The sequence below is a fragment of the Dipodomys merriami genome, unplaced genomic scaffold (genome assembly GCF_024711535.1).
Source record: "Dipodomys merriami isolate MVZ:Mamm:240054 unplaced genomic scaffold, mDipMer1.0.p SCAF_55, whole genome shotgun sequence".
Lineage (NCBI taxonomy): Eukaryota > Metazoa > Chordata > Mammalia > Rodentia > Heteromyidae > Dipodomys > Dipodomys merriami.
Window position 1 is genome coordinate 6,452,546 of NW_027206124.1, and position 18,527 is coordinate 6,471,072.

At 57.7% G+C, this 18,527-nt stretch overlaps 2 protein-coding genes across 4 annotated transcripts in view; both read left to right on the forward strand.

Moving 5' to 3' along the window:
• The first annotated feature begins 1,565 nt into the window (after window positions 1-1,565).
• Dennd6b (DENN domain containing 6B) lies at window positions 1,566-13,067 on the forward strand. 3 transcript variants are annotated; one of them, XM_069999770.1, is made up of 20 exons: window positions 1,566-1,827; window positions 6,166-6,204; window positions 6,279-6,321; window positions 6,612-6,724; window positions 7,541-7,621; window positions 8,186-8,291; window positions 8,380-8,459; window positions 8,545-8,724; window positions 8,854-8,909; window positions 9,425-9,547; window positions 9,621-9,716; window positions 9,808-9,902; window positions 10,044-10,109; window positions 10,634-10,698; window positions 10,776-10,865; window positions 11,011-11,064; window positions 11,393-11,502; window positions 11,583-11,685; window positions 12,247-12,321; window positions 12,406-13,067. In XM_069999770.1, exons 1-20 carry the CDS (start codon window positions 1,651-1,653, stop codon window positions 12,526-12,528), a joined length of 1,875 nt encoding a protein of 624 aa, XP_069855871.1. In that variant the 5' UTR covers window positions 1,566-1,650; the 3' UTR covers window positions 12,529-13,067. The 3 variants fall into 3 exon arrangements, with proteins under 3 accessions (XP_069855871.1, XP_069855873.1, XP_069855872.1); XM_069999772.1 differs by having other exon boundaries at window positions 8,545-8,607; window positions 12,406-13,065; XM_069999771.1 differs by lacking the exon at window positions 10,044-10,109.
• A 2,646-nt stretch (window positions 13,068-15,713) lies between these two features.
• Window positions 15,714-18,527, forward strand: part of Plxnb2 (plexin B2) — a 29,831-nt gene continuing 27,017 nt past the window's right edge. Inside the window, exon 1 of the mRNA XM_069999773.1 lies at window positions 15,714-15,807. The gene's annotated coding sequence lies outside the window, so the exon portion shown is untranslated. The remainder of the gene's footprint in view (window positions 15,808-18,527) is intronic.

The following is an 18,527-nucleotide window of genomic DNA, read 5'->3' on the forward strand; positions in this document are numbered from 1 at the left end:
AATGGCATCATGACCTCAAAAAGCATGCCGAGTTCAAGCAGACGACACATTACATGTTGTACATGTTTTTTGTGGTTACAGTAACATATTACCACAAACTTAATTGCTTAACACAAATGTATCACTTAGAAGTCAAAATGAAATGAGTCTATTGGACTAATATCACATTAACAGCTTCTTCCTGAAGCTGAGAGGTTTCCATGACTTTCCCGCCTTTTCCAGGCTCCTTAATCTCGTCTTCAGGCTTCCCCTTTCTGATTCCATGATCACACCGCCTGCTCCGATCATAATCCTTTGGCCTCCCCTTAACTCCTTGTTGGGGTGTGGAGGGGCACTTGACTAACCCAGGATCATCTCCACACCTCAACATCATTCACTCACCCTCCTCGTCTCTTTTATCCCGGATAGATTCATTTGCACTAGGAATTAGGACCTACACAACCGGCAGTGTTTGTTTTGAGGGTTTATTACTTTGTCCTTCAGTGTTCCGTTTACGTAAAGTTTTTTTTTTTTTTGCGGGGGGTGGGGGGTCTGGTCGTGGGGCCTGAACTCTGGGCCTGGGCGCTGTCCCTCAGCTCTTCAGCTCAAGGCTAGCGCTCTACCACTTGAGCCACAGCGCCACTTCCGGCTTTTTTTTTTCTGCTTATGTGGTGCTGAGGAATCAAACCCAGGGCCTCAGGCATGCAAGGCAAGCGCTCTACCACTGAGCCACCTTCCCAGCCCTTACGTAAAGTTTTGAGAAAAGGTAAACGATCGAGGCACAGGATCTCAGTTGTTCTGCGCTGAATGTAGACAGGGATTAAAAACCGATGCCAGGCGGACAGCAGAGCCCGGAGACTCGGGTGACCCACCAGCGCGCCGGAAGTGGGGCTGGGGCTCCCAGTGGTAGGGAAGCTGGCTTTGAGGGGAAGAGGTCGGGGACGGCGCCCAGGCCAGGAGTTCAAGCTCGGAGCAACAACCCCCAAACCCGAAAAGTAAGGCGGTGCACGCCCGGCGCGGGCCCGCCCCGGAGCAGGAGACACCGCCGCGAAGGCTCGCCAGGACCCGGCTTGCAAGCCGGAGGCACGGCGGGCCGGGAGCCTCCCGACGCCCGGCACCGGGCGTGGAGGGCAGGGGGCGGAGCGCGCACGGCGGGCGGGGTCCTCCACGCTCCCCGCCGGGCGGCCCCCGCGCCGGGCGGACGCGGACGCGGAGCGAAGTAGTGGTGCTCGCTGGCTCGAAGGCTGAGGTCTGAGGCCCGGGTCTGAAGTCAGTCCGGGCAGAGTCCGAGACTCAGCTCCATGACGCTTAGAAGCCAGACGTGGAGGGAGGGGCCCGGCGCGGCCACTGTCTCTCGTCAGAACGGCCGAGGGCCCGTGCCGGCCGCGCAGCTCGCGCCCGGGCCCGAGCCCCGAACCTCCCGCGGTACCCGGATCTGTCGCTCCCCGGAAGTCCCGCCCGTGGGCTCGGGCTGCTTCTGGCCCGCGCGTGCGTCTTCTGAACGACACGGTCGGCGCAGGCGCACTCGACGCCGCGCCGCAGCTGGCGCTCCTCCGGCGCTAGGGGGCGCACGCGGCCGTCACGGGGCCGCTTCCGCCAGTGGCGGCCGCTGGCGTGCTCGAGGCGAGTTCAGCGAGCACCCGCGTTCCCCAGCAACGCGCCGCTATCGCGATGGAGGCGCTGGAGAGCGCCCGGCCTCGGCCGGCCGGTGGCGACCCGGACCCTACCGGGCCCGCTTCCTCGGGCCGCGCAGCGCAGGCCCCGGCGGCGCCTTGGGAGCGCTTCTCGGCCTGGCTGGAGTGCGTGTGCGTGGTCACTTTCGACCTGGAGCTGGGCCAGGCGCTGGAGGTGAGCGGACTGGGCCTGCCTCCCCTTCCCCGCCCCTCCCCTCCCCTCCCGGCGCCCCTCCCAGCGCCCGCCCCTCCTCCTCCCCTCCCGGCGCCCCTCCCGGCGCCCTGCCCCGCCCCGCCCCTCCCCTCCCCTCCCGGCGTCCCTCCCCTTCCCTTCCTCCTCCCCTCCCGGCGCCCTGCCCTGCCCCGCCCCGCCCCTCCCCTCCCCTCCCGGCGTCTCTCCCCTTCCCTTCCTCCTCCCCTCCCGGCGCCCTTCCTCGCCCCTCCCCTCCCGGCGCTCCTCCCAGCGCCCCGCCCCTCCCCTCCCGGCGCCCTTCCCGTCCTTCCCCTTCCCAGCCCCTCCCGGCGCCCCGCCTCGCCCCTCCCGGCGCCCCTCCCCTCCCGGCGCCCCGCCTCGCCCCTCCCGGCGCCCCTCCCCTCCCGGCGCCCCGCCTCGCCCCTCCCGGCACCCCTCCCCTTCCCTGCCCCTCCTCCCTTCCCCTCCCCTCCCCTTCTCTGCCCCCCCTCTGGTGCCCCACCCATCTTCCTCCATGCGCGCCCCTGGCACATGCTGCCCTCGAGCTGCCCCTTCCCCCCTGCCCAGCGAGGAGCGTGGACTCTTGGTTAACCCCTCTGTCGGTTATGGGTCTCGAACTCAGACCCGGGCGCCTCCCGGAGCCCCTTTGCACTGACAGCCAGTGCTCTGCCACTTGAGCCACAGTGCCACTTCCTGTTTTCTGGTGTTTTATTGAAGATAAGAGTCTCAGGGACTTTCCTGCCTGGGCTGGCTTTGAACTGCGGTCCTCAGATCTCAGCCTACTGAGTAGCTAGGATGACAAGCTGTTGTCCTCTTTCTTTGCCTGTTCTTCCTCTTCCTTTTTCCTGTTCCCTCCTTCGGAAAGGGAACCCTTCCTCAGGGCTCCTGGAGTGCTCCCCAGGCAAAGAAAGGAAAGGCACCTGGGCAGCAGGACTTGTGTGTCCGAGGCTGTGCCGTGGAGACCGGTGTCTGTCCTCAGTGCTCCATCTAGCCTCCTACGGTCACCCCCACACCTCCACTCCACATCTCATGGGCAAGACAGTCCCTGCAACAAGAATCTTAAAGCCATTGTCTGCTGCAGTTTCCAGTGCCACTCCATGTTCATTGTCCTCCAGCGCTCAGCCTTGATGGCTCTCCTTCTAATCGCTGTCAACCCGGCTTGGTTCCTGTGTTTCCTTTTCTCTCTTGGGCATATGGTCACAAGTTGCATGCAGCTGGGTCTGGCCTGAGGTTTTTAGTATGGTGTTCCCAAGACCTACAGCCTTCAGCCCACTCACCTACAGACATGACTTTTCTTCTTCCAGGTATAGATGAAAACTCCAGTCTGGTGTGTCTCAATCCCAGTACCTGGGAGGGTGACTCTGGGAGGATTGTGAGTTCTAGGACAGCCTGAGCTATATGGGGAGACCATAAAAGAGAAGAAGAAGAGGGAGGGAAAGTTGGGGCAGGGAGAACTACAGGCTTAGAGTTAGAGGCCTGGGCAAGGATAATCTGTGTGTTGTGAAGAACCGTTACCCAAACCAGCTTGACCCACAAAGGGGAGGTCCGCAGTAGGGCTCTAGAGGTAGTTTTCCCCAGTCTGTCAGAGGGACTGCCGAGCGTCTGAGAGGTTATAAATACCCCATTACTATCGTTGGCCCAGGTAAGACCGAAGCCACCGTGGAGAAAGCCAGTGCAGCTTGGTTGGGAGATGTTAAGGCCCCGATGACCTCTGAGATTCCAGGAGAATCCTGAAATCTTCTAGAGAGAAAAGTGTTATTGCAACAAGGACTCCAAGGCTCCTGGCATGGTGCTCCAGTGCTTTGCATAAGACCTCATCCTAAGCCGGGCACCGGTGGCTCATGCCTGTAATCCTACTACTCAGGAGGCTGAGATCTGAAAATTGTGGTTTGATATAAGCCCAAGCAGAAAAGTCCAAGATTCTTATCTCCTATTAACCAACAAAAAGGCAGAAGTAGAGTCATGGCACAAGTAATGTCTGACTGAAAATAGAAGAGCTGGATTTTCATGTTATCTTCCATAGTCAGTCTGCCAGGATAGTACCAATCATAATCTCTGGAATACAGTAGGAACATGAGGAAAGAAGACACAGGGATAATTTAGTGTCTTGGGACCCAGGGGTTGCTAGACCACACCTTAAAATCTATTGTCTAGAAATACTTTTTCTGAGCAAAGGTCACCATGTCTGTCTTACTCATAGGTAACTGAGCGGCCTGGAGCAGTGACATACATATACAGGCTGTCTCAAGTGAGAAACAATAAGACTTTATGGCAGAAAAGCCAGTGAGAATGGAAGACACTGAGTTCAAGCTCCAGTACTGACACAAGAAAACTGAAGCACATCTTTCCCACTCAGTCCAGAGGCTTACATGCCAATCTCCTCTGGAGACACTTCTATATATAACCAGAAGTAGTGCTCTACTAGTTTCCTAAACATTCCTTAATCCAGTCAAGCTGATACTTCAAATTAACTATCATGCCCCCTTAGCCTTGTGAATGTGCTTTTGCATGTTCCACAGATACAAATGTACTTGTGAGGATTTGTTACCAGCCAGATATTGAAAAGCAGAACAAGATGTGATGCTGTGGCTCAAGTGTAGAGTGCTAGCCTTGAGCTGAAGACCTGAGGGCCAGCTCCCAGGCCCAGAGTTCAGGCCCCACAACTGGCAAAAAAAAAAAAAAAAAAAAAAAAAAAAAGAAAAAAGCAGAAGGAACCAGAACAGATATTCCTTTGTTTTTTTGTTTGTTTGTTTGTTTTTGGTTCCAATACTCGGATTTGAACTTAGGGCCTGGGCACTGACTCTTAGCTTTTTCACTCAAGGCTGACACTGTTGCTTGAGCCACTAATCCACTTCTGGCTTTTTGGTGGCTAATTGGAGATAAAAGAGTCCCACAGACTTTCCTCCTCAGATCTTAGCCTTCTGAGTAGCTAGAATTACAGTTGTGAACTACTAGCACTCAGCTGAGTTCCCACCTTAAAAAGGCTTAGCAAGGGCTGGGAAAGTGGCTCAGTGGTAGAGCGCTTGCCTGGCATGCCTGAGGCCCTGGGTTAGATTCCTCAGCACCACATAAGCAAAAAGAAAAAAGCTGGAAGTGGCACTGTGGCTCAAGTGGTAGAGAGCTAGCCTTGAGCTGAAGAGCTGAGGGACAGCGCCCAGGCCCAGAGTTCAGGCCTACGACCGGACCCCCCCCCCAAAAAAAAAAGGCTTAGTAAACTGCTGAAAAGATAAAATAAGACTCAGTAGCTAGCCTAAACTAAAGACAAATCTGCTGTTTCAGTAGAAAAGATTGTTTATCCAGGGCATAACAACCCAGCCTTCCTGAGGGCTCTGCTACTCCAGAAGGCTTGTTTCAGCCTGGCAGAGCCTGCACCCTAGACGTTGGCCAGTCAGTGAGAAGGAAGACCATATGTAAAAACACCAAGTAGGTTCCAGGCACAGCCTCTTCTTGGAAGAGCCAGGCTAGGAGACTATAGGCCTACTGCCTGTTCAGCTTCCTATAGGGAAATCCATTAAGGCTTATGTGCTTAGTTGTCTGTTTAAGCGAGCTGTAAACTCCCCAGGGCTGTAGGGTCTATCCAGCTGATCATTGGGAAGAGAAGAGGTGGGGTAGTCAACAAAAGCAAGTTGTGGCAGAGATGTGAAGACCATCTGGCCAAAGAGGTGGTGGGGAGTTAGGGTTAGCCAAGCAGTCTCTGTGCCCACTCCAGGCTATGAGCTCTCAGACTGCCCTGCTGATGCTATAGAGAATGGAGCTGCCTGGACTGGTAGAGGCAGGGAGGGCCCAGACTGGCCACAGGCTGAGGTGGCAAGACTTGGTCAGGTAGCCATGTGAAAGGAGCTGAGAAACCCACCCAACTGTGCCAGCCTCCCTAGAGATGGGCCATGGAGGCAAAGGAGGAACAGAGTCTCTAATGGAGGGAAAACAGTACATAATAAGAGAGTGGGGACGGGTACCAGTGGCTCACATCTGTAATCCTAGCTACTCAGGAGGCTGAGAGCTGAGGATCACGGTTCGAAGCCAGCCTGGGCAGGAAAGTCTGTGAGACTCTTATCTCCAATAAACCACTAGAAAATCAGAAGTGGCGCTGTGGCTCAAGTGGTAGAGTGGTTGCCTTGAGCTGAAGAGTGCAAGGACAGCGCCCAAGCCCAGAGTTCGAACCCCATGACCCACACACACAAAAAAAAGAGTGGGATGCTGGGTGGGGGCCAGGAGAAGGTGCTTCAGACATGCACCTGTGGCCCCTGCTTGGACACATTCCCCCAATGGTATTACATCAGGAAAACGCAGTATCACCGGGCACTCTGTCTTCCCTTGCAGCTGGTGTACCCAAGTGACTTCCAGCTCACTGACAAGGAGGTAGGTCCTGGCCCTCTTGGGAGTAGATGTACCCCAGGAGTGAGCTGACTCTCACTGGGCTCTGTGTGTTTCAGAAAAGCAGCATCTGCTACCTGTCCTTTCCTGATTCTCATTCAGGTAGGTGACCCCACACTTCCTGGACTGTCTGCGGGCTCTGATGGGCAAGAGGAGGGGAGGTAAAGCCCAGGGCAACGACATCAGTGCCACCACAGATACATAGAGCACTGGTGGGATGGGTCTCCACTCAGCAAAGACACCTGGAGCCCCATGCTAGCGTCCTCTACAGGACTCTTTCCCCCTGACCCCTACAATATCAGGAGAGGCTCCCGGCCCTAATGAAGGTGGTGTCGGGCTGCCTCCTTCCCAGGCTGCCTCATGAAGGTGGTGTCGGGCTGCCTCCTTCCCAGGCTGCCTTGGAGACACTCAGTTCAGTTTTCGAATGCGCCAGTGTGGAGGGCGAAGGAGTCCCTGGCATGCCGATGACAGGAACTACAACAGCAAGGCCCCTGTGGCGCTGCAGGTGAGTGTGGGTGACCTCTCTGGCCTGCCCTTCTACCCTGCTCCTTTGGGCCTTTCAAAGCTCCTAAACCTTGAGTGACAGGAGAGGTGTTGAGGGAGGGCATCCTACGGGGTCACCAATTGTTGAAAGCCCTGCCACTGCTAGTGTTGCACCGGGGAAGTTCACTGTGCATGGGCTTGCCAGTTTCAGAGTCTCTTGGAATTGTTCTTCCTTGGTTGGCTCCCTGACCCCCTCCCTGGCTCGATACCTATAGGGTGAATAATGAGCAGATGCCTGCAGGGCCTTCCCGGCTCCTGCCCTAGCCTCCCTTCCGTATGTCAGTTGTGTCAGGACAGGCTTTTCTTTCTTTTTCTTCTTTTTTTTTTTTTTGGTCAGTCATGGGCTTGAACTCTGGGCCTGGGCACTGTCCCTCAGTTCTTCAGCTAGTGTCTACCACTTGAGCCACAGCACCATTTCCGGTTTTCTGGTGGTTTATTGAAGATAAGAGTCTCATGGACTTGGCTTCCTGGGCTGGCTTTGAACCACAATCCTCAGATCTCAGCCTCCTGAGTAACTAGGATTACAGGTGTGAGCCACTGGTGCCTGGCTAGGACAGGTTTCTAGAGAGGTGTTGCCCACGTTCTGAGGAAAGGACCTTACACCCAACCCTGGGAGGGCCTTCAAGCCTGCAGTGAGGACACGCCCTAGAGCACAGGGGCAGCCGCTCCTGGGTTTCTGCATCTCCAGGCTTCAGTCTTCAGCAGTCCATTTGTCACCACTGGCCCCACGCCTGCAGGTAGGCTTGGGTGGGGCATGCTAATACTGCACTCCTTCCAGAGGGAGACAGCACACTACCTTGGCTACGTGTACTTCAGGCAGGTGAAGGACAGCTCTGTGAAGAGGGGCTACTTCCAGAAGGTGAGGGGCCTGCCACTGTTGGGTGGCTATGGAGAGGTGGGAACTGGCAGGCAGCGGACAGTGGGGTTGGCTAGGAACCCTGCACCTCCAGGAATCCCCACCCTCTGTGGTGTTCTGGGCCACAGAGCCATCTCCACAGTCTCCTTGCAGGCCCTTCCTTGAGAGCCATCTGTTCTAGACCTTGGACAGCCCTCCTCCTCCTCACTGCTCAGTGGCCTCTCATACTATCAGGGTTAGGAAAATTTCAGTTTGGAACTTAGGCACTGAAGGCCAAAAGCTACTTGGCCACTAAGAAGGTCATTCTAGAAACCATAAATTTCCTTCTGAAGGCCCCAGTCTAGCTCCACCCTGTTGTCATCTGGAAGTTTCCCCTACCTTAGGACACAGGCATTGGGCTTTCCCGTCTCATCCTGCTGGAGTCTGAGTTGGCCACTCTGAGGGTTGGTGGGATGTACTGTCTGGGCCAATTGTGTGTAAGTGTGCCATCAGAGGCACTCTAGGACCTTGAGTGGCAGAGGGTAACATCTGGAGCTTCATACTCTAACTGGACTTGTGTTAACACAGTCTTTGGTGTTGGTGTCCCGCTTGCCCTTTGTCCGGCTGTTCCAGTCACTGCTAAACCTGGTTGCTCCTGAGTACTTCGAGAAGCTAGCACCCTGTCTGGAAGCAGGTGAGCTACTGTTCACGTGGTCATTGTAGTGTTAATACACAGCTTCTCTTTGAGGAGGGCTCCTGACTTTGGCCACTTGTATCCACAGTTTGTAATGAGATTGACCAATGGCCAGCCCCTGTTCCTGGGCAGACCCTGAATCTACCTGTCATGGGAGTTGTCATACAGGTAAGAGCCAGCTGAGGAACTAGTACTACTTGGAAAGTGCTCAGACACACTCTGCTCCCCTAGCAGCTGCATTTCTTCCTCCCAGGTGCGCATCCCTTCTAAGGTGGATGGTCCAGAATCCAGTCCTCCAAAGCAGTGTGACCAAGAGGTGGGTGATGGGGCAGAGGGAGCCGGACTCTGCCTGAGTGCTGCTCCTGGGCTGTATGGTACCTCCCCATCTCCCCTGCTCAAGACAGGCAGACAGAAAGGCAGAGCGGCAGTGCCTGTAAGCTGCAGAACCTGTGCTGCGTGGAGGGGAACGGCATGGGGCATGGGGCATGGGGTATGGGTATAAGGTTTTCCTCAGGTGCAAACTTCAACCTCCATCTTGATCTACTCTCCTTCCATCTGACAGAACCTCCTGCCAGCCCCCACGGTCCTTGCCAGTGTGCATGAACTGGACCTGTTCAGGTAAGCCCTGTGTGGTGTTCATGCTACTTTGGAGAAACCAACCAAAGGCTAGGTGTCTGTGTGTCATGCGGGATGGGGCTGCCAAGAGAGGAGCCCATCATGTGGAGTAACTCTTGGGTCAGTCCTTTGAGAGGCAGTTCTGCAGAGAGGAAATCCAGGCACAGTGTCAGAGTAGGAGGGAATTACTACACATGAAGAGACATTTGCTGCCTGAGCTGTCCCTCTCTGCCTCTTCGAGGGAGCCTGGGCCTTGAGCTTCTCGTGTCCCATGATGGGCCCCACAAGCCAGAGCCGTAGTTTGTGGGGGAGCTTTCAGGAGAACATCAAGGGTCTGGGTGGGAAGCCCCTGTCAGGGTTTTGGGGCTGCAGCATAATTGCCAGCCCTCACAGTCGAGGTCCAGGAAAACCCCGTTCTCAGGGCTTTAGGTGGTCTGTTGGAGACAGGATGGCTGATGAGTGTCCTGCTGCCGGAAGCGTCAGCCCTGCCTGAGTTCCCACTGCCCTGGCCACTCTAGGTGCTTCCAGCCTGTGCTGGCCCACGTGCAGATGCTGTGGGAGCTCATGCTTCTTGGGGAGCCCCTAGTGGTTCTGGCACCCTCACCTGACATGTCTTCAGAGCTGGTGCTGGCCCTAACAAGGTATGCACCTCACCGCTGGCCCATCCTGGCTGGACTGGCTGCCCCACCCTAACCTGTCCCTGCCTCCCTACAGCTGCCTGCAACCCCTCAAGTTCTGCTGTGACTTCCGCCCCTACTTCACCGTCCATGACAGCGAGTTCAAGGAGCTCACAACACGCACACAGGCCCCGTAAGTGCACAGCCTCCCCACCCACCCTCCCACACCAACTCCCAGCCTCTCTGCTTCTTCTCTCTCTCTTTCTCTCTCTCTCTCTCTCTAGACCAAACGTGGTCCTGGGAGTCACAAACCCTTTCTTTATCAAAACACTCCAGCACTGGCCCCATGTCCTCCGCATCGGGGAGCCCAAGATGTCAGGTGAGGGGTCCGGGTACCCTTGAAGCCTTACCTGACTTGGAGTTTTGTGGGGGGGCCTGAGCCCTATGATCTATGACCTCCTAGCTATAGACAGGACCAGAGCCATGGCACTGAGGCCTGGCCACTGGGTATGTTTCACAGGGGACCTTCCTAAGCAGATCAAGCTGAAAAAGCCCTCAAGACTCAAGACCCTGGACACCAAGCCAGGTCCATGCTCTTCTAGGGCTGAAGCCCTCTCTGCTGTGGAGAAGCCCATCTTGCACTTGGTGGATCGGTCACCTGGCAGGGACAGCCAGCCTTCCTGACCCCTCCTCCTCCTACTCAGAGCCCCCCACCCCCCACCCAGGAGTAGAATAGGGATTGTTGTCTGTTTTTTCTGTCAGTCGTGGGGCCTGAACTCTGGGCCTGGGTGCTGTCCCTCAGCTCTTCAGCTCAAGACTAGCACTCTACCACTTGAGCCACAGCGCCACTTCTGGCTTTTTTCTTTTTGCTTATGTGGTGCTGAGGAATCGAACCCAGGGCCTCAGGCATGCAAGGCAAGCGCTCTACCACTGAGCCACCTTCCCAGCCCCAGACTGTTGTCTTTAGCAGGCACATTGAATCTGGGGTTGGGCCGAGGTATAGGCTTGGCCAAAGGAGTGGAGCTTAGACAGCTATCCTCACCTGTCAGTAGAGCTGTGAGACTGGGGAGGCAGGCCTGGGGGGCTGCTACAGCTCTGACCTCCCGACAGGTCTTTACACCTCGTTCACGGCCCACCTCCACCGGGACAAGGCACTGCTCAAACGGTTGCTCAAGGTACAGTCTGTTGGGGCCTGGCCCTGGGCATGTGGTGCCATCCATTGGCTGTGCTCATCCTCTGCCTCTTCCTGCAGGGGGTTCATAAGAAACGTCCTTGGGATGCACAGAGCGCCCTGCTGAGGCAGCGCCTCCTGGAGCTCACTCAGAGCTTCATCATTCCCCTGGTAAGGCCTGGCAGGGCATCGTGTCAGCAGAGGCCGGGGGGGGGGGGGGAGGGAAGGGGGGGCGCAGTCAGTGTCAGCAGCAGCAGGGACAGTAGGGGCCCAGGCCCAGGTCCAGGTCCAGGCTTATCCTCCTCCCTGCCCACAGGAGCACTACATGACCAGTCTCATGCCACTGCAGAAGAACATCACACCCTGGAAGGTGGAGTCTTTCGGGGTCTGAGGGCAGATTCCCTCCCTATCACGGGGGGAGGGGGGAAGGGGGGCGGCGGAGGGGGGCTGTGATACGGAGCCATAGAGCTTTTACCAGGTGTCCCTTATAGGGTATAAAACAGATAGGGGCTCTGACAGAACCCATGGAGGGGTTTGGTACCTCCTACCTGGGTCAAACCTCCAGAGATTTGTCCCGTGAGGGGTGGGCAGGGATCATTAGACACATCCTGTGTGGAAGGACCTAGTTGGATGAGGGACAAAGCCTTCAACTGTGTTCCCAAGCACTAGGATTCACCTAGCCTCTCTGGCCTTTGTAGACTCCCCCCCAGATCCGTCCCTTCCGCCAGGATGAATTCCTGCGTAGTCTGGAGCATGCTGGACCCCAGCTCACCTGCATCCTCAAGGGCGACTGGCTAGGCCTGTACAGGTGGGGAGATGGCGGGTGCAGACTCTGAGGCTGCTCCTTGGCCTACTGGGTCGATTATAGCTGCCTCTCACTACTTACAGACGGTTTTTTAAGTCACCCCATTTTGATGGCTGGTACCGGCAGCGGCACAAAGAGATGGCTCAGAAGCTGGAAGCCTTGCATCTGGAGGCAATTTGTGAGGCGGTGAGGGAGGACAAGAGGGGGATGGGCATTGGCCAAGGGTAGGGAGGGTATCTGAGTGTGGAGAACCCAGAAATGTCCTCAGAAAAGGACAAACACTGGCTCATGCCTGTAACCCTAGCTACTCAGGAGTATTATGGCTAAGGCCTTCCTGGGTAAATTAATCGTGAGACTATGGGGCATGGAATTATGTGCCTGTTATCCTAGCTATTCAGAATGTTTGAGTAGGAGGATCACTCTCCAGGCCCACCCAGCCAAAACACAAGACCTGACTTGAAAATTAATGGGAGGGGGGCTGGGAAGGTGGCTCAGTGGTAGAGCACTTGCCTTGCATGCCTGTGGCCCTGGGTTCGATTCCTCAGCACCATATAAGCAAAAAGAAAAAAGCCGGAAGTGGCTCTGTGGTTCAAGTGGTAGAGCACTAGCCTTGAGCTGAAGAGCTAAGGGACAGCGCCCAGGCCCAGAGTTCAGGCCCCAGGACCGACAGGAAAAAAAAAAAAGAAAAAAGGTCAATGGGATGGGGAGCATGATTCAAATGCCTGGCCCCTCCCACTTTCCCTGCAGAACATCGAGTCCTGGATGAAGGACAAGTCGGAGGTGGAGGTTGTGGACCTGGTCTTGAAACTTAGGGAGAAGCTGGTGAGAGGCCTCCCCATCCTACCCACCCAACACCCACCTGCCCCTGCTTTAGCACAGTGCCCCTGACGGCCATTGCCCCTCCAGGTGCGGGCACAGTGCCACCAGCTCCCTGTGAAGGAGGTAACACTACAGCGGGCACAGCTGTACATCAAGACTGTCATCTGCTCCCTGCCCAAGGACCTGCAGGCTGTACTATGCCCTCCCTAGGATTCAATCCCAAGGACATGGGCTGGCCAGGCCTCCCTGTCCCCTGTGGGGTGGGCTTCTGCCAAGTGCGAGCTCCGAGCCTTGGCTCCCTAACCAGGCTGTGGTCTCCTCCCAGCACCACCTGTGTCCCCACAGTAAACATGACATTTGGAACTGCAGCCTGTTCCCCGTTGGGAGATTCTGTCCTGGCAGAGCTTGGCCCTTCTTGGGCCTTACCATTCCCTCCACTGCCATTGCCCTGGGGTAGAGGTGGGCTGTGAGCCTTCAGTGATGCGGACACACTCAACATGCCCCTGCTGGCGCCCATCTGTCTACATACCACGCCTTGTGTTTGGTGTGTCCTTTAGCCCAACAAGCTACCCAGCCTAGGATGGAGGAGGCAGCTTCCAGGGCTGATCCCTCCCCCCCCCCCAACCCCAGCCTAGGCTAGGGCAGGAGAAGACTTTGCTTACAGTCACTTGGGAGGGCACTGGCTGACTGGTGAGGACCTCAGTCCCCACTGCACTGGTTTGCTGGGGAGGGGAACAGGGAGTGGTGTGGTGCCTGGCACTCCTGCTGGGCGAGCAGGCTCAGCCTGTCTGGCGGTGGGGGAAGGGTTCCCCTGCATGGCTCTGATCCTTTCCTGGAACACCCCCCCTCTGGACACCAGATGCATACATTCCATTCTGGCTAAGAGGTATACCAGCTGTCTCTCTTTCCCCCAAACCTGAGGGGTTTATGTTCTGACTTTACCTTGCCTCCCTGGCCCCCACTAGCACAGTATGAGTGATAAGGGTCCTCCTGGGTGCCACTTCAAGGTGTATGCTCATCAGTTCTTCCAAGCCTGGCACAGTGAGGTTCACTGTTGACACCACACAGCACTGTCTAGACCTGAGAGGGATGTGCATTGCGGTGTGGGCCCAGAACTGCAGGCAAGCCAGCTAAGTATGATCTGCTGTGAACTTGTGGGTAGGTCTTCTGACCACTCAGACCCTCAGCTCCTCATCTGAAAGATGAGACCATGCCCCAGCACAGGCGCAAGGTGTGATGGGTATTGTAGACTAGGCTCTGGGCCCTGTTGAAGGGGTTGCTGGCAACGTGGTCTGATGAAGCCTCCTTACAGTACTGTGGTATCCTGTCCTGGGTTCCTGGGTCCTTGGATGGTGACCTCAAGTGAGGAGAGGTAGATGGAACACTGCCTGACCTTCCATACCAGGTCTGGATGAGTCCTCCAAGCAGGGTGAGGGTGCCGCTCCAGTGTTCTCATAACCTGATGACTTGTTACCCTGACTTGGGCCGAGGACAGCCTGTTGCTGTGTCCATTTTGCAAGTGAGCTAGATCAGTCCAATGCTGGTCCAAGGATGTGTCTGCAGGTAGATGGCAGAGTGGTGGGTGGAGGCGGAACCCCAGCTCCAGGCAGCACACCCATGACCATCTGGCCCAGAAGTGTCAGCCTCTTCACCAGGGCTGCTGCTTTTTTTTTCTTCCAGTCCTGGGGTTTGAACTCAGGGCCTGAGCACTGTCCCTGAGCTTCTTTTTGCCACTGAGCCACAGTGCCACTTCCAGTTTTTTCTGTGTATGTGGTACTGAGGAAGGAACCCAGGGCTTCATGCATGCTAGGCAAGCACTCTACACTGAGCCACATTTCTTGATTGGCTTTTTCACTCAGAGTTGGCACTCAGCTGGAACACTAGGGCTACAGGGATGGTGGAATTCTGGCTGACACACAAAAGCCTGGCTTTGGTGTGCCCAGCCTGAGATAGCGCAGCCCCTGAAGATCTCCAGCCCATGGTTACAATTGTGATTCCATCCTGGAAGGGCCTTGAAAAGCTGGAGGACCTGCAGGGAAGCCTCCACAAAGCAGGGACGTTGGCTTCGAAGGTGTACAGCCAGATCCCTGAAGGCTACTGGATCCTGTCAGCAGGCCATCCTCAGGACACAGGGTGGGCCTTGAGACAGATTCTTTTGAGGCAAGGTAATAACTGCCCCAGTACAATCTAAGATGGAAACATGCAGAAGTACAGGGACCTTTTCTCCTAAAGTTAACAGTCCCTCTGTCTGAGGACGTCTTCCAAAGAAGTTGTCCAGGTGAGCCAGTGGCTCACGCCTGTCATCCTAGCTACTCAGGAGGCTGAGATCTGAGGATCACAGTTCAAAGCCAGCCTGGACAAGGAAAGTACATGAGACTTATTCCCAATAAACCACCAGAAAACCGGAAGTGGTGCTGTGGCTCAAGCAGTAGAGTGCTCACCTTGAGCTGAAGAGCTGAGGGACAGCGCCCAGGCCCAGAGTTCAAGACCTATGACTGACCAAAAGAAAATAAGAAGTTGTCCAGGCTGTCAGGATGGCCCAGTGGTCTAAGACTCCAGACTCAAATTCTGACTTCCCAGAGGAACTGTCCAGGCTTCTGGGCACTGCACAGCTTGGGTCTCTGTTCCACCTCCTGCACTCCCAGGATCAGCTCAGCTCTGAGTGCTAGCTCTGTTGCTAGTAGTTTGGTATCCGGCCCCAGCGGCTCCTGCACCAGGTCCCGGAGAAGGGGAGGAATGGGCTCCTGGAGCTAGAGGGCCCCGTAGGCAGGACACCTGGCGGACAGAAGCTGATTAGCGCCGGAGCCCTGGTGGCCTCTGTGGTGAGGGAGGCAGCCCGGAGGTGGAGGAGGGCGGGTGGAGGTCAGGAGGCTCATCCTCCAGCTGTCTGCGGACAGCGGACAGAGGCCTTCCCACACCCAGGCACTCTTCCAGCGCGGTCCTCGGTCCTCGGGGCTCAGCCTCCCTGCTCCTGGTCAATGTTTAAACCAAAGTCCCGGGAGGGGTTTAGGCGGAGGGAGAGGAGGAGCGGACGGTCTGCTGAGAGGGGCCCGGGGCCCGGGACCCCGCGGGCCCGCAGCGCCGCCAGTCGGCTTCCCATGCGGGGAAGGCGGGAGGCGACCCCGGCCCGGCCAGGCCCGGCGGGGCGACCCGGGGCTCCCCGCGGCGAGGCGGGCGGGGCGGGCCAGGGACCGCCGGGAAGGGGGACTGGAGGGCGGGAGGGCGCGCCCGCCCCTCCCCCTGCTCCCGCCCTCCCCTTTTTCCCACCCCCTCTCCCTCCCTCTCCTCCCCTCCCCCTTCTCCCCGCCCCCCGCCCTCACTCCCCCCATCCCCGCCCTCCCTCCTCCCGGCGGGGGCGGGGCCGCTCGGCTCCCGCGCTCCGGCCCCTCCTTGGCCACACAAAGGCCCGTCTCCATGGCAGCGGCGCGGGCCGGAGCGCGGCGCAGAGCGCGGCCCGGGCGCCATCGAGCCTCGGCGGCCGACGAGCAGGTACGGCGCTCGGGGACAGGGCCCGCGGGCGCGGGGCGGGGGCCGGGGTCGCCGTCCGTCCCGCCGCCGGGCCGGGCCCGCCGCGCCGGGGTCCCGGGCCGCCCGTCCGCGCGGCTGGGCCCCGCGCGCCTTGGGCTGGCGGCCCGGCCGCTCCCCGGAAGACGTCGGGCCTCGTCCAGCCTCGACCCTTCCTTCGGCCCCCTCCCCTCCTCTTCTGCCCGAAACGGCGCCCCTAGGGGCGCGCGCTCCGGCCCGGTGGCACCGGCGCAGCCTGGCCGACGCGGGGCTTTCCCGGGCCGGGCCTCAGCAGTCAGCCTCACCCCGGAGGCCGGGAGCAGGGGTGGAGAGGGCCCGGCCCCCGGCCCCAGACCCAGACCCCCAGGTCCCGGGCCCCAGACCCCCCAGGTCCGCGGCCGCAGACCCCCGGTCCCCCCTGGCGTGGCGCCCGCGGCCCCGGGCCTGGGAAAGGGTGCTCAGCGCTGGCGCTGGGCACCCACCTGCTGGTCCCTCCCCCCGCGTGCCTTCTGGAAGTCTTCGTGGATGGGTTCTCGCAGCCTCTTTGTGGTCGGGCTCCCGGGCTCCAGGGGTCTGCCTGTCTTCTCGAGGGGGTCCTCGTCGTTTCTTGCCACGTCATTTGACTTCGTCCAGGTCTTTGGGAAAGGGGTGGTGGTGTCTGTGGCCACTGTGGTGATGGCGATTAGGAGTGGGGTGAGGCCAGGCGGCCAGCCAGTGGAACATTCTGGGGACGGGGTCTCTTGAGGCCTTCAGTTGCCCGGAAGGCCCCACTTAGATGTCTAAAGTTAGTCATTGTGCGGGGACTGTAAGGCTGAGCCCTCCCAGAACTGCCTACCCCACTCACCCCTGGAAGAGTGGGAGGGCCGGGCAGCCCAGAGCTGGAGCCGCACAACAGACCCTGCTCCCAGAAGATACCTGGCCCCGGGAGGGGGGGTACCTCAAAGTCAAGACACCTGTGGAAGAGTCCTCATCCCTTTATTGTGTGTAGAGATGGGGGTCCCTGGGAAGATAGGGTGCACGACTGGAGCATTTCTTGTGGTGCCAGTTCTTCTGGTGTAGCATAGAAATTACTAGAAATGAGCCAGGCACTGGTGCCTCACGCCTGTAATCATAGCAGTTTAGGAGGCTTAGAGCTGAGGATCACCGTTCAAAGCCAGCCCAAATAAGAAAAGCTGTGAGACTCACAGCAATGTTGTGACTTAAAGTGGTAGAGCGCTAGCTTTCAGCAAAAAGAGCTCGGGAACGGTGCCCTGGCTCAGAGTTCAAGCCCCTAGGAACTACAAAAAAAAAGAAATTACTAGAAAAGATGAAGGGAAAAGCAGGTAGACCTGCAGGCAGGTAGGATCCACACCCCCTCTTCTCTCACCTCCATTCACCCACTCGTGCCTAGTGGGGAAAGGCCTGGGTCTGGGCCTGGGTTCCTGGCCTCAGGAGCTGAGGGAAGTTATTGAGAAAAACAAGGGTTTGGAATGTGGGTCCCCCCTCCCCCGCCGGCGGCCTGCCAGGAAGGAATTATTTTGGATTATCCAGCCGTGTCCAGCCACCCCAGGAGGAGCCCAGCCACCCCAGGAGGAGCCGTGGGAGTGGAGGGATCCACTTCCGGCTGTGGGTTGGGAGCCCTGGAAGGGAGGGGCCGACAAGTCTGTACAGCTCCCAGGACTGCTCAGACCAGTCAGGGGCAGGGTGGAGAAGGCCCCACGGTTCCCTGCAGGCCCTACTGCCCCTGGAGTAGGCCTGGCACCTCCGAGGGGAGCATGGTCCCAGGGTGATCTGGACCCAGCCGGGGGACCCTTTTCTCCCCTAGAATCTTTGGTAAAGATTGAGGCCACTCTGTACATCCAGGTTCAAGGACACACTTTGGATGAGTTGCATTCCAGGTTGGCATGGATATGGGTCAGGCTGATTGGGCATATCCCAGAGGTCTCCAAGTTGAACCCTAGGTCACCTTCCAGCCCAGGCCTTCCATTGGGAGGTGGGATTGGTCAGAACACAGAGATGGGCCCTCTGCGAAGTTGTGTAGGGTATTGCTGGGTTGGCCGCCTGGGTCTCTGCCCTGTGCCACCATGTGCCCAGAAGCCTACATGGAGACCACACTGGGGAGGCAGAGCTGGTAACTAAGGTCCAAGTGCAGGAAGCACAGAGGCTTGGCCCTGGCCCAGACTAGTGGAGCAGAAAAGATTGGACGGGAAGGCACCGGGGTGGGCTGGCAGCCTGGAGCAGGGTCCATATGGCACAGGCACCGGTCCCCTTCCCCCCACCAGGACTCTGGCTGTCCTGGGAACATCACTGCGTCCTGTTCTCTGCCGGGTACCCACAGCCTGGGACTGACGCTGGTGGTGCCCCAGAGACTTGGAGTAGGGACAGTAGCATTGGTGGAAGAAGCTTCTATCACCCCTCCCCTTGCCGTGCTTCTGAGCCAGGCCGGGTTCCCCCTGGGAGGGCTGTACTAAGTCAGGTTTGGCAGTCCTTGAATACATCACTCCCCAGGGTCTCTGGTTGAATCCCATCCTGTCTTCCTTCTGCCTTGCTCTCAAGAGTGTAGGGAAGAAGCTTTTCCTTCTGTCTGTGGTCTCCTGTAACAGAATTTGCCTGAGATGGCTGGCAAGAAGTAGATGAGCTGACTAAAACTCAAGCACAGGCCTGGCCAGTTCATGGAGGGGCTGAAGCAGTCCCCCACCCTCACAGCCCTTTGAGGTGGATGCTGG